The sequence below is a fragment of the Argopecten irradians genome, chromosome 3 (assembly GCF_041381155.1).
Source record: "Argopecten irradians isolate NY chromosome 3, Ai_NY, whole genome shotgun sequence".
In the NCBI taxonomy this organism is placed as follows: domain Eukaryota; kingdom Metazoa; phylum Mollusca; class Bivalvia; order Pectinida; family Pectinidae; genus Argopecten; species Argopecten irradians.
The window spans coordinates 69,097,987-69,112,982 of record NC_091136.1 but is presented as its reverse complement, the minus strand read 5'-3'; the positions used below and the strand labels follow the sequence as shown (position 1 = coordinate 69,112,982).

The 14,996-nt window shown below is 40.7% G+C and overlaps 1 protein-coding gene across 1 annotated transcript in view; it reads right to left on the bottom strand.

Annotated features, from left to right (window-relative positions):
- LOC138319836 (rab3 GTPase-activating protein non-catalytic subunit-like) overlaps window positions 1-14,996 on the bottom strand; it is a 207,362-nt gene that overhangs the window by 82,478 nt on the left and 109,888 nt on the right. Inside the window, exons 18-21 of the mRNA XM_069262967.1 lie at window positions 12,908-13,005; window positions 11,641-11,737; window positions 5,756-5,916; window positions 2,929-3,145 (exon numbers count right to left, since the gene is read on the bottom strand). Coding sequence (XP_069119068.1) covers window positions 2,929-3,145; window positions 5,756-5,916; window positions 11,641-11,737; window positions 12,908-13,005 — 573 coding nt within the window. The remainder of the gene's footprint in view (window positions 1-2,928; window positions 3,146-5,755; window positions 5,917-11,640; window positions 11,738-12,907; window positions 13,006-14,996) is intronic.

The following is a 14,996-nucleotide window of genomic DNA, read 5'->3' as shown; positions in this document are numbered from 1 at the left end:
CCTGTAACATTGCAACCAACCAGTTCTCATACAGCATCTGTAACAAAGCAACCAACCAGTACTGACACAGCACCTGTAACATAGCAACAAACCAGTTCTCATACAGCATCTGTAACATAGCAACCAACCAGTACTCATACCGCACATGTAACATAGCAACCAACCAGTTCTGTTACAGCACCTGTAACATAGCAACCAACCAGTTCTCATACAGCACCTGTAACACAGCAACCAACCAGAACTCATACACCAACCAGTTCTCATACAGCACCTGTAACATAGCAACCAAACCAGTTCTCATACAGCACCTGTAACATGCAACAACCAGTTCTCATACAGCATCTGTAACAAAGCAACCAACCAGTTCTGACAGTGATCACAGCTGTAACATAGCAACCAACAGTGTAACATAGCAACAAACCAGTTCTCATACAGCACCTGTAACATAGCAACAAACCAGTTCTCATACAGCACTGTAACAAGCAACCAGACCAGTTCTGTTACAGCACCTGTAACATAGCAACCAACCAGTTCTCATACAGCAACATACAACACCATCTCAGTAACATAGCAACCAACAGTTCTGACAGCACCTGTAACATAGCAACCAACCAGTTCTCATACAGTAACACACACCACTCTACACACTGTAACATAGCAACCAACCAGTATACAGCATCGTAACTAGCAACCAACTCTGTGTAACATAGCAACAACCAGTTCTTACAGCACTGTAACATAGCAACCAACCAGTACTCATACGCACTGTAACATGCAACCAACCAGTTCTACAGCACCTGTAACATAGCAACCAACCAGTTCTCATACAGCACCTGTAACATAGCAACCAACCAGAACTCATACAGCACCTGTAACATAGCAACCAACCGTTCTTACAGTTTCTGTTACAGCACCTGTAACATAGCAACCAACCAACGTTTTCGCATAAGCAACTTAACATAGCAACCAACCAGTTCATGTTACAGCAGAGTAACATAGCAACCAACCAGTTCTGATACAGCACCTGTAACATAGCAACCAACCAGTTCTCATACAGCACCTGTAACATAGCAACCAACCAGTTCTCATACAGCACCTGTAACATAGCAACCAAACCAGTACTGATACAGCACCTGTAACATAGCAACCTACCAGTTCTCATACAGCACCTGTAACATAGCAACCAACCAGTACTGATACAGCACCTGTAACATAGCAACCAACCAGTACTGATACAGCACCTGTAACATAGCAACCAACCAGTTCTCATACAGCACCTGTAACATAGCAACCAACCAGTTCTCATACAGCACCTGAAACATAGCAACCAACCAGTTCTCATACAGCACCTGTAACATAGCAACCAACGTGTTCTGATACAGCAACAGTAACACAGTAACCAACCAGTTCTCATACAGCAACTGTAACATATCAACCAACCAGTTCTGATAAAGCACCTGTAACATAGCAAACAACTAGTAACCAACCAGTTTTCATACAGCATCTGTAACTTAGCAACCAATGTGTTCTGATACAGCAACAGTAACATAGTAACCAACCAGTTCTCATACAGCAACTGTAACATAGCAACCAACCAGTTCTGATACAGCACCTGTAACATAGCAACCAACCAGTTCTGTTACAGCATCTGTAACATAGCAACCAACCAGTACTCATACATCAACTGTAACATAGCAACCAACCAGTTCTGATAGAGCACCTGTAACATAGCAACCAACCAGTTTTCATACAGCACCTGTAACTTAGCAACCGACAAGTACTCATACAGCAACTGTAACATAGCAACCAACCAGTTTTCATACAGCACCTGTAACTTAGCAACCAACCAGTTCTCATACAGTACCTGTAACATAGCAAACAACCAGTTTCCATACAGCACCTGTAACTTAGCAACCAACCAGTACTGATACAGTAACTGTAACATAGCAACCAACCAGTTTTCATACAGTACCTGTAACATAGCAAACAAACCAGTACTGATACAGCACTGTAACATAGCAACCAACCAGTTCTCATACAGCACCTGTAACATAGCAACCAATCAGTTCTGTTACAGAAACCAACCAGTACTCATACAGCAACTGTAACATAGCAACAAACCTGTTTTCATACATCACCTGTAACATAGCAACCAACCAGTTCTGTTACAGCACCTGTAACATAGCAACCAACCTGTTCTGATACAGCAACTGTAACATAGCAACCAACCAGTTCTGTTACAGCACCTGTAACATAGCAACCAACCAGTTCTCATACAGCACCTGTAACATAGCAAACAAACCAGTACTGATACAGCACCGTAACATAGCAACCAACCAGTTTTCATACAGCATCTGTAACATAGCAACCAGCCAGTTTTCATACAGCAACTGTAACATAGCAACAAACCAGCACTGATACAGCAACTGTAACATAGCAACCAACCAGTACTGACACAGCACCTGTAACATAGCAACCAACCAGTTTTCATACAGCATCTGTAACATAGCAACCAACCAGTTTTCATACAGCAACTGTAACATAGCAACCAACCAGTACTCATACAGCAACTGTAACATAGCAACCAACCAGTTCTGTTACAGCACCTGTAACATAGCAACCAACCAGTTCGGATACAGCAACTGTTCCCGTGCATGTAACATTTTTTTTATCAAGCTAATGGTATACAGGAAAGAATCTTACATGTTTGTTGGTATGATCTATAAACCTGCTGTACACATATATATCCAGACTAACACATATGATTCATAAACCTGTTGAGTGTCCTCATTTATCCCACTTGTATAACTCCAACACCCTGTTTAAGTGCATTGTTGGTCGTGAATACTTTGTACAGCTCCCAACAACTTACAATAAGAAATGTTTGACTATATCCTCCCACACATACAAACCTCTTGCACAACTTACCGCGCCCTCCTTCCATTAATTTTGTAACAGAGACTGGGATTGGTTCTGGCACAGTCTGACCTTTCACCTCTGATGGAGATATGTGGAGAAGACAGCTAAGACATAACACATCTTCTAGTTTTTTAACACTTGTTTTCCACTGTTGACAATCCTCTGAGGAGTCTTCTTTAGGCTTTGGCTGGACTTGATCTACACTATCTGTGTCAGTATCAGGGTCCTGACAACAATTAACACAGTTAGTGTGTCATTATACACATACTAAAAATCTAAGGTAAATAATTAAATCAAGCTTATATATTTATATTTTGCCACAGCGACTCCCATTACTCTAATGATAATCGTGATCTGCATTATGAGACAATAAATGCAGTCTAGACTTGGTGTAGTAATATCTACATAAATGGATGTGAGTCTTGTTTACTAATACCATGTTAGTCCGTGCGGGAAAATTGACATTGCAGTTGAATGAACCAGTTTGGTTATGAAACTTATAAAAAAATCTTTACAATGTGCAGATAATTGAAAGTAAACTGAATAGCTATTAAAAAACAAGTTTTTTTATCTTTTCAATTTCTTATAGGGACAATTTTTTATCACATTGAACTTGGCTGTTGAGGTTAAATGGCTGAAGCGGGAAATTCAAATGTTCACATGCATTTAAACTAGAACACTGACACGTCATAAAGGGCCCCGCTATGTGTCTGACGTGCCAAGATGACTGATTTGCAGCCTTTTTGATTCTAATCATATCATGTAGCCATTTTGATTCAAATCATATTGACTTTAATTAATATATTAAGCAATGAATAATTTTATTTATTTTGTCATAACAAATTGTTAATAAGTCCAAAAATGGAAAATGTGTCCACAACCTTTGATGCAGTGACCCCATGATCTTACCTTTGGTCAGTCAAAACTTTGGTGAGTTGACTTCTTGTTTAATTCTGAACAACTCTGCTTCATTATAAATGTTGTAGCAAAATGTTCATGAGAAAATATTTTTTTTAAATTTGACCTTGACCTTTGACTTAGTAACCTTGGCCCATGACCTTACCTTTGGACAGTCAACTCCTTGTTTAATTCTGAACAACTTTGCATCATAATGTTATAACAAAATGTTTATCAGTTAAGAGCAACAACATTGTGATTTTTTTAAATGTTAAAATCCAAGATGGCCGATTTTTTAATTTAATTTCAGCCTGAAAAATTACCAAGCAGATCTAGGATGGATGGGGAATCATCATGTAAAATATGGGGAAAATACTCCACTCCCTTCCATCATTAATGTGCAAAAGAAAAAAAACGGACAGACGGACGGACGGACAGACAGACGGACGGACGGACAGACGGACGGACAACCTGATTACTATAGGGCACCTGCATCTCGATGCGGGGCCCTAATTATGATTTACTTTGAACTAGAAAATAAAATGTAAATATGAAAATTAAACGGGCGCTATTCTATTTATCTGCCACCCAGATTGCATTTATATCTCCAATAAATGCAATCTAACAATCCTTTAATTGTTAAATAAACACTTTCTGTTTTACAATATAATATTGTTGAAAGCATGAGTATGGATACAAGCAAATTTCCATTCCCCAATTTCAGGACATATTGTAGGTAAACATTATTGAGGTTAGGTTTAACCTTGATTGAAACATGAAAAAATAAACTGAAGTCTTATTCAGAAGTAAGATGTGTAAAATAATGTCCATTGAAAGTGACTATTAGACTTGGCTGAGCTCTTAAGGCATTTAACTTTGATACTAATTTTTTAAGAAAATCGGTTTGCATTTGTTACAATTATTACACAGGGAATGACAGAAAATGACGTTTTTAGTACATCAGAGGGCCATAACTCCACTACATAATGTCGGCCAAAAAAGGCAACCGAACTTGGCCAGGCACTTAAGGCATTCAACCTTGTTACCAAATTTGAAGAAAATCTGTTAATATTTATTAGTTATTGCAGGGAAATGGCAGAAAATGATTCTTTTTTATTAAATCAAAGGGCCATAACTCTGCTAATTAAGATCTGCCAAAAGTTGCATCGAACTTGGCTAAGCCCTCAAAGCATTTAACTTTGTTACCAAGTTTTAACAAAAGCAGTTTTAACATTTGTTAGTTATTACACAGAAACTGCAGAAAAATGACATTTGTAGTAAATTAAAGGGCCATAACTCTGATAAATAACATCCGCTGAAAGAGTTGATCAAATCTGGCCGGGCACTTAAGGCATTCAACCTTATTACCAAGTTTGAAGAAAATTGGTTCAAATTTATTTCAGTCATTGTACGGAAGTGGCTGAAACTGACTTTTTTATTGAAGCATAACTCTGCTATATAAGGTTCGTTGAAAGTCATGCGACTAAGTTTGAAGAAAATCGGTTTACATTTGTTACACTTATTGCAAAGAAATGGCAGAAAATGACATTTTTAGTAATTCAAATGGCCATAACTCCGCTAAATAAGGTCCATCGACAGTCGCGATCAAACTTGGCCAAGTCCTTAAGGCATTTAACCTTGTCACCAAGTTTGAAGAAAATCAGTTTACATTTGTTACAGTTATTGCACGGAAACTGAGTGTTACAGACAGACGGACGGGCGGACAGACGGACAGACAGACAAACCCAAATTAATATCCCCTGTTTCGGAGAAATCGGAGAAAGCGGGGGATAATAATAGTAACAACACTAAATACTCACTACAAACAGGTCTTGTTCATGATAGCATCTCTCAAACACTGTATATCAATTCCATATCATAGTATATGAATGATATCTCTCTACATCAGTTAGACTCTAGATACCTTACGAGTACTTACTTTTGACACTAACTCATTTTCTATGACCTCGTGTGCGACAGACCTACAGACAAGTGCCAGGATGTAGGCGGCCTGTACAGCATTACTATGGTGACACGCCTCCCTGATATGGAGCCACCAGGACGATACCTCTCCAGACGTTACACACAATAAACTCTTATCTGAAACAGAAACACACTGCACTATAGTGTGTTCAGGAAAGGTTAATAATAAGGTAATGATTATAGAGCAAAAATGTAAAAACTTTACAGTGATAACTTACCTATCAGTGAGGTGAGGTACAGGTGGAATGTCATGACTTACCTATCAGTGAGGTGAGGTACAGGTGGAATGTCATGACTTACCTATCAGTGAGGTGAGGTACAGGTGGAATGTCATGACTTACCTATCAGTGAGGTGAGGTACAGGTGGAATGTCATGACTTACCTATCGTGAGGTGAGATAAGTGAAGAAGGTGAGAATGATCATGACTTAATGAGGTGTAGATACAGGTGGAATGTCATGACTTACCTATCAGTGAGGTGAGAGTACAGGTGGAATGTCATGACTTACCTATCAGTGAGGTGAGGTACAGGTGGAATGTCATGACTTACCTATCAGTGAGGTGAGGTACAGGTGGAATGTCATGACTTACCTATCAGTGAGGTGAGAGTACAGGTGGAATGTCATGACTTACCTATCAGGTGAGTACAGTAGGACTTACTATCGTGGAGAGAGTACAGGTGGAATGTCATGACTTACCTATCAGTGAGGTGAGGTACAGGTGGAATGTCATGACTTACCTATCAGTGAGGTGAGGTACAGGTGGAATGTCATGACTTACCTATCAGTGAGGTGAGGTACAGGTGGAATGTCATGACTTACCTATCAGTGAGGTGAGGTACAGGTGGAATGTCATGACTTACCTATCAGTGAGGTGAGGTACAGGTGGAATGTCATGACTTACCTATCAGTGAGGTGAGGTACAGGTGGAATGTCATGACTTACCTATCAGTGAGGTGAGGTACAGGTGGAATGTCATGACTTACCTATCAGTGAGGTGAGGTACAGGTGGAATGTCATGACTTACCTATCAGTGAGGTGAGAGTACAGGTGGAATGTCATGACTTACCTATCAGTGAGGTGAGGGTACAGGTGGAATGTCATGACTTACCTATCAGTGAGGTGAGGTACAGGTGGAATGTCATGACTTACCTATCAGTGAGGTGAGGTACAGGTGGAATGTCATGACTTACCTATCAGTGAGGTGAGGTACAGGTGGAATGTCATGACTTACCTATCAGTGAGGTGAGGTACAGGTGGAATGTCATGACTTACCTATCAGTGAGGTGAGGTACAGGTGGAATGTCATGACTTACCTATCAGTGAGGTGAGAGTACAGGTGGAATGTCATGACTTACCTATCAGTGAGGTGAGGTACAGGTGGAATGTCATGACTTACCTATCAGTGAGGTAAGGTACAGGTGGAATGTCATGACTTACCTATCAGTGAGGTAGGTACAGGTGGAATGTCATGACTTACCTATCAGTGAGGTGAGGTACAGGTGGAATGTCATGACTTACCTATCAGTGAGGTGAGGTACAGGTGGAATGTCATGACTTACCTATCAGTGAGGTGAGGTACAGGTGGAATGTCATGACTTACCTATCAGTGAGGTGAGGTACAGGTGGAATGTCATGACTTACCTATCAGTGAGGTGAAGGTACAGGTGGAATGTCATGACTTACCTATCAGTGAGGTGAGGTACAGGTGGAATGTCATGACTTACCTATCAGTGAGGTGAGGTACAGGTGGAATGTCATGACTTACCTATCAGTGAGGTGAGGTACAGGTGGAATGTCATGACTTACCTATCAGTGAGGTGAGAGTACAGGTGGAATGTCATGACTTACCTATCAGTGAGGTGAGGTACAGGTGGAATGTCATGACTTACCTATCAGTGAGGTGAGGTACAGGTGGAATGTCATGACTTACCTATCAGTGAGGTGAGGTACAGGTGGAATGTCATGACTTACATATCAGTGAGGTGAGGTACAGGTGGAATGTCATGACTTACATATCAGTGAGGTGAGGTACAGGTGGAATGTCATGACTTACCTATCAGTGAGGTGAGGTACAGGTGGAATGTCATGACTTACCTATCAGTGAGGTGAGGTACAGGTGGAATGTCATGACTTACCTATCAGTGAGGTGAGGTACAGGTGGAATGTCATGACTTACCTATCAGTGAGGTGAGGTACAGGTGGAATGTCATGACTTACCTATCAGTGAGGTGAGGTACAGGTGGAATGTCATGACTTACCTATCAGTGAGGTGAGGTACAGGTGGAATGTCATGACTTACCTATCAGTGAGGTGAGGTACAGGTGGAATGTCATGACTTACCTATCAGTGAGGTGAGGTACAGGTGGAATGTCATGACTTACCTATCAGTGAGGTGAGGTACAGGTGGAATGTCATGACTTACCTATCAGTGAGGTGAGGTACAGGTGGAATGTCATGACTTACCTATCAGTGAGGTGAGGTACAGGTGGAATGTCATGACTTACCTATCAGTGAGGTGAGGTACAGGTGGAATGTCATGACTTACCTATCAGTGAGGTGAGGTACAGGTGGAATGTCATGACTTACTATCAGTGAGGTGAGGTACAGGTGGAATGTCATGACTTACCTATCAGTGAGGTGAGGTACAGGTGGAATGTCATGACTTACCTATCAGTGAGGTGAGGTACAGGTGGAATGTCATGACTTACCTATCAGTGAGGTGAGGTACAGGTGGAATGTCATGACTTACCTATCAGTGAGGTGAGGTACAGGTGGAATGTCATGACTTACCTATCAGTGAGGTGAGGTACAGGTGGAATGTCATGACTTACCTATCAGTGAGGTGAGGTACAGGTGGAATGTCATGACTTACCTATCAGTGAGGTGAGGTACAGGTGGAATGTCATGACTTACCTATCAGTGAGGTGAGGTACAGGTGGAATGTCATGACTTACATATCAGTGAGGTGAGGTACAGGTGGAATGTCATGACTTACCTATCAGTGAGGTGAGGTACAGGTGGAATGTCATGACTTACCTATCAGTGAGGTGAGGTACAGGTGGAATGTCATGACTTACCTATCAGTGAGGTGGACAGGTGGAATGTCATGACTTACCTATCAGTGAGGTGAGGTACAGGTGGAATGTCATGACTTACCTATCAGTGAGGTGAGGTACAGGTGGAATGTCATGACTTACCTATCAGTGAGGTGAGGTACAGGTGGAATGTCATGACTTACCTATCAGTGAGGTGAGGTACAGGTGGAATGTCATGACTTACCTATCAGTGAGGTGAGGTACAGGTGGAATGTCATGACTTACCTATCAGTGAGGTGAGGTACAGGTGGAATGTCATGACTTACCTATCAGTGAGGTGAGGTACAGGTGGAATGTCATGACTTACCTATCAGTGAGGTGAGGTACAGGTGGAATGTCATGACTTACATCAGTGAGGTGAGGTACAGGTGGAATGTCATGACTTACCTATCAGTGAGGTGAGGTACAGGTGGAATGTCATGACTTACCTATCAGTGAGGTGAGGTACAGGTGGAATGTCATGACTTACCTATCAGTGAGGTGAGGTACAGGTGGAATGTCATGACTTACCTATCAGTGAGGTGAGGTACAGGTGGAATGTCATGACTTACCTATCAGTGAGGTGAGGTACAGGTGGAATGTCATGACTTACCTATCAGTGAGGTGAGGTACAGGTGGAATGTCATGACTTACCTATCAGTGAGGTGAGGTACAGGTGGAATGTCATGACTTACCTATCAGTGAGGTGAGGTACAGGTGGAATGTCATGACTTACTATCAGTGAGGTGATAAGGTTGATGGTGAGGTAGGTCAGGTGGAATGTCATGACTTACCTATCAGTGAGGTGAGGTACAGGTGGAATGTCATGACTTACATATCAGTGAGGTGAGGTACAGGTGGAATGTCATGACTTACCTATCAGTGAGGTGAGGTACAGGTGGAATGTCATGACTTACCTATCAGTGAGGTGAGGTACAGGTGGAATGTCATGACTTACCTATCAGTGAGGTGAGGTACAGGTGGAATGTCATGACTTACATATCAGTGAGGTGAGGTACAGGTGGAATGTCATGACTTACCTATCAGTGAGGTGAGAGTACAGGTGGAATGTCATGACTTACCTATCAGTGAGGTGAGGTACAGGTGGAATGTCATGACTTACCTATCAGTGAGGTGAGGTACAGGTGGAATGTCATGACTTACCTATCAGTGAGGTGAGGTACAGGTGGAATGTCATGACTTACATATCAGTGAGGTGAGGTACAGGTGGAATGTCATGACTTACCTATCAGTGAGGTGAGGTACAGGTGGAATGTCATGACTTACCTATCAGTGAGGTGAGGTACAGGTGGAATGTCATGACTTACCTATCAGTGAGGTGAGGTACAGGTGGAATGTCATGACTTACCTATCAGTGAGGTGAGGTACAGGTGGAATGTCATGACTTACCTATCAGTGAGGTGAGGTACAGGTGGAATGTCATGACTTACCTATCAGTGAGGTGAGGTACAGGTGGAATGTCATGACTTACCTATCAGTGAGGTGAGGTACAGGTGGAATGTCATGACTTACCTATCAGTGAGGTGAGGTACAGGTGGAATGTCATGACTTACCTATCAGTGAGGTGAGGTACAGGTGGAATGTACATGACTTACATATCAGTCAGTGTTGAGGTACAGGTTGAATGTCATGACTTACCTATCAGTGATGTGAGGTACAGGTGGAATGTCATGACTTACATATCAGTGAGGTGAGGTACAGGTGGAATGTCATGACTTACCTATCAGTGAGGTGAGGTACAGGTGGAATGTCATGACTTACATATCAGTGAGGTGAGGTACAGGTGGAATGTCATGACTTACCTATCAGTGAGGTGAGGTACAGGTGGAATGTCATGACTTACATATCAGTGAGGTGAGGTACAGGTGGAATGTCATGACTTACCTATCAGTGAGGTGAGGTACAGGTGGAATGTCATGACTTACCTATCAGTGAGGTGATGTACAGGTGGAATGTCATGACTTACCTATCAGTGAGGTGAGAGTACAGGTGGAATGTCATGACTTACCTATCAGTGAGGTGAGAGTTTTAACGATGTGGTACAGGTGGAATGTCATGACTTACCTATCAGTGAGGTAAGGTACAGGTGGAATGTCATGACTTACCTATCAGTGAGGTGAGGTACAGGTGGAATGTCATGACTTACCTATCAGTGAGGTGAGGTACAGGTGGAATGTCATGACTTACATATCAGTGAGGTGAGGTACAGGTGGAATGTCATGACTTACCTATCAGTGAGGTGAGAGTACAGGTGGAATGTCATGACTTACATATCAGTGAGGTGAGGTACAGGTGGAATGTCATGACTTACCTATCAGTGAGGTGAGAGTACAGGTGGAATGTCATGACTTACCTATCAGTGAGGTGAGAGTACAGGTGGAATGTCATGACTTACCTATCAGTGAGGTGAGGTACAGGTGGAATGTCATGACTTACCTATCAGTGAGGTGAGAGTACAGGTGGAATGTCATGACTTACCTATCAGTGAGGTGAGGTACAGGTGGAATGTCATGACTTACCTATCAGTGAGGTGAGAGTACAGGTGGAATGTCATGACTTACCTATCAGTGAGGTGAGGTACAGGTGGAATGTCATGACTTACCTATCAGTGAGGTGAGGTACAGGTGGAAAGTCATGACTTACCTATCAGTGAGGTGAGAGTTTTAACGATGTGGTACAGGTGGAATGTCATGACTTACCTACCAGTGAGTGAGGTGAGGGTACAGGTGGAATGTCATAACTTACATATCAGTGAGGTGAGAGTTTTAACGATGTGGTACAGGTGGAATGTCATAGTCAGTTTCCTGTTCTCATCTGATAGCCAGAACATCACCAGCAGCTTCTGTTTAATACACAAAGAGAAACAATGAGAGATTATGTATGGTACACGGAGAGAAACAATGAGAGATTATGTATGGACAAGTTTCTTGGCTGTATAATACACAGAGAAACAATGAGAGATTATGTATGGTACATATAGAGAAACAATGAGAGATTATGTATGGTACATGGAGAGAAACAATGAGAGATTATGCATGGTACACGGAGAAAAACAATGAGAGATTATTTATGGACATGTTCTTTGGCTGTATAATACACAGAGAAACAATGAGAGATTATGTATGGTACATGGACAGACAAGTTCCTTGGCTGTATAATACACAGAGAAACAATGAGAGATTATGTATGGTACATGGAGAGAAACAATGAAAGATTATGTATGGTACACGGAGAAAAACAATGAGAGATTATTTATGGACATGTTCTTTGGCTGTATAATACACAGAGAAACAATGAGAGATTATGTATGGTACATGGACAGACAAGTTCCTTGGCTGTATAATACACAGAGAAACAATGAGAGATTATGTATGGTACATGGAGAGAAACAATGAGAGATTATGTATGGTACATGGAGAGAAACAATGAGAGATTATGCATGGTACATTGAGAGAAACAATGAGAGATTATGTATGGACAACTTCATTGGCTGTATAATACATGAGAGATTATGTATGGTACACGAAAAAAACCAATGAGAGATTATGTATGATACACGGAGAGAAATAATGAGAGACTATGTATAGTACATGGATAGAAACAATGAGAGAGATTATTTATGGACAATTCATTGGCTGTATAATACACAGAGAGAAACAATAAGAGATTATGTATGGTACATGGACAGAAACAATGAGAGAGATTATGTATGGACAAGTTCCTTGGCTGTAATTATGATTGATCTTCATTTTACAGAGCACAAAAGTCATGGATAATGACTAGGAACCAAACCTTCAGTTAACCTCAAAAATATGTCTACAAAGATATAAAATGAAATATTACTGTGAGAAATGAATAAAAGAATATAAGTGTTTCTATCAACACCACTTGCCATGAAAATGGAATACATGCCATGACAACTGAATCCTTGCCATGAAAACTGAATATTTCCCGTGAACACTGAATAGTTGCCATATGAACTGAATTCTTGCCATGAGAACTGAATACTTGCCATGAGAAGATTCGGTGATAGCTTGCTGTCTTGAAGTACACAACTTAGTTTACTAGGGCAGGTAGTCTCACATAATATACTTTGGTAAAAGAAATTTGCTGAAAATTAGAAAAGATGAAGAAGTTCAACAGAGATTTCACAGCAAAGCTCTACAGACAATAACAGGACTAGTGTCAGTGGTGGTAATGTGTCACTTTATCATTACATCATTACAAAGCTCTACAGACAATAACAGGACTAGTGTCAGTGGTGGTAATGTGTCACTTTATCATTACATCATTACAAAGCTCTACAGACAATAACAGGACTAGTGTCAGTGGTGGTAATGTGTCACTTTATCATTACATCATTACAAAGCTCTACAGAAAATAACTAGTGTCAGTGGTGGTAATGTGTCACTTTATCATTACATCATTACAAAGCTCTACAGACAATAACAGGACTAGTGTCAGTGGTGGTAATGTGTCACTTTATCATTACATCATTACAAAGCTCTACAGACAATAACAGGACTAGTGTCAGTGGTGGTAATGTGTCACTTTATCATTACATCATTACAAAGCTCTACAGACAATAACAGGACTAGTGTCAGTGGTGGTAATGTGTCACTTTATCATTACATCATTACAAAGCTCTACAGACAATAACAGGACTAGTGTCAGTGGTGGTAATGTGTCACTTTATCATTACATCATTACAAAGCTCTACAGACAATAACAGGACTAGTGTCAGTGGTGGTAATGTGTCACTTTATCATTACATCATTACAAAGCTCTACAGACAATAACTAGTGTCAGTGGTGGTAATGTGTCACTTTATCATTACATCATTACAAAGCTCTACAGACAATAACAGGACTAGTGTCAGTGGTGGTAATGTGTCACTTTATCATTACATCATTACAAAGCTCTACAGACAATAACAGGACTAGTGTCAGTGGTGGTAATGTGTCACTTTATCATTACATCATTACAAAGCTCTACAGACAATAACAGGACTAGTGTCAGTGGTGGTAATGTGTCACTTTATCATTACATCATTACAAAGCTCTACAGACAATAACAGGACTAGTGTCAGTGGTGGTAATGTGTCACTTTATCATTACATCATTACAAAGCTCTACAGACAATAACAGGACTAGTGTCAGTGGTGGTAATGTGTCACTTTATCATTACATCATTACAAAGCTCTACAGACAATAACTAGTGTCAGTGGTGGTAATGTGTCACTTTATCATTACATCATTACAAAGCTCTACAGACAATAACAGGACTAGTGTCAGTGGTGGTAATGTGTCACTTTATCATTACATCATTACAAAACTCTACAGACAATAATAGGACTAGTGTCAGTGGTGGTAATGTGTCACTTTATCATTACATCATTACAAAGCTCTACAGACAATAACAGGACTAGTGTCAGTGGTGGTAATGTGTCACTTTATCATTACATCATTACAAAGCTCTACAGACAATAACAGGACTAGTGTCAGTGGTGGTAATGTGTCACTTTATCATTACATCATTACAAAGCTCTACAGACAAAGGACTAGTGTCAGTGGTGGTAATGTGTCACTTTATCATTACATCATTACAAAGCTCTACAGACAATAAAGACTAGTGTCAGTGGTGGTAATGTGTCACTTTATCATTACATCATTACAAAGCTCTACAGACAATAACAGGACTAGTGTCAGTGGTGGTAATGTGTCACTTTATCATTACATCATTACAAAGCTCTACAGACAATAACAGGACTAGTGTCAGTGGTGGTAATGTGTCACTTTATCATTACATCATTACAAAGCTCTACAGACAATAACTACTAGTGTCAGTGGTGGTAATGTGTCACTTTATCATTACATCATTACAAAGCTCTACAGACAATAACAGGACTAGTGTCAGTGGTGGTAATGTGTCACTTTATCATTACATCATTACAAAGCTCTACAGACAATAACAGGACTAGTGTCAGTGGTGGTAATGTGTCACTTTATCATTACATCATTACAAAGCTCTACAGACAATAACAGGACTAGTGTCAGTGGTGGTAATGTGTCACTTTATCATTACATCATTACAAAGCTCTA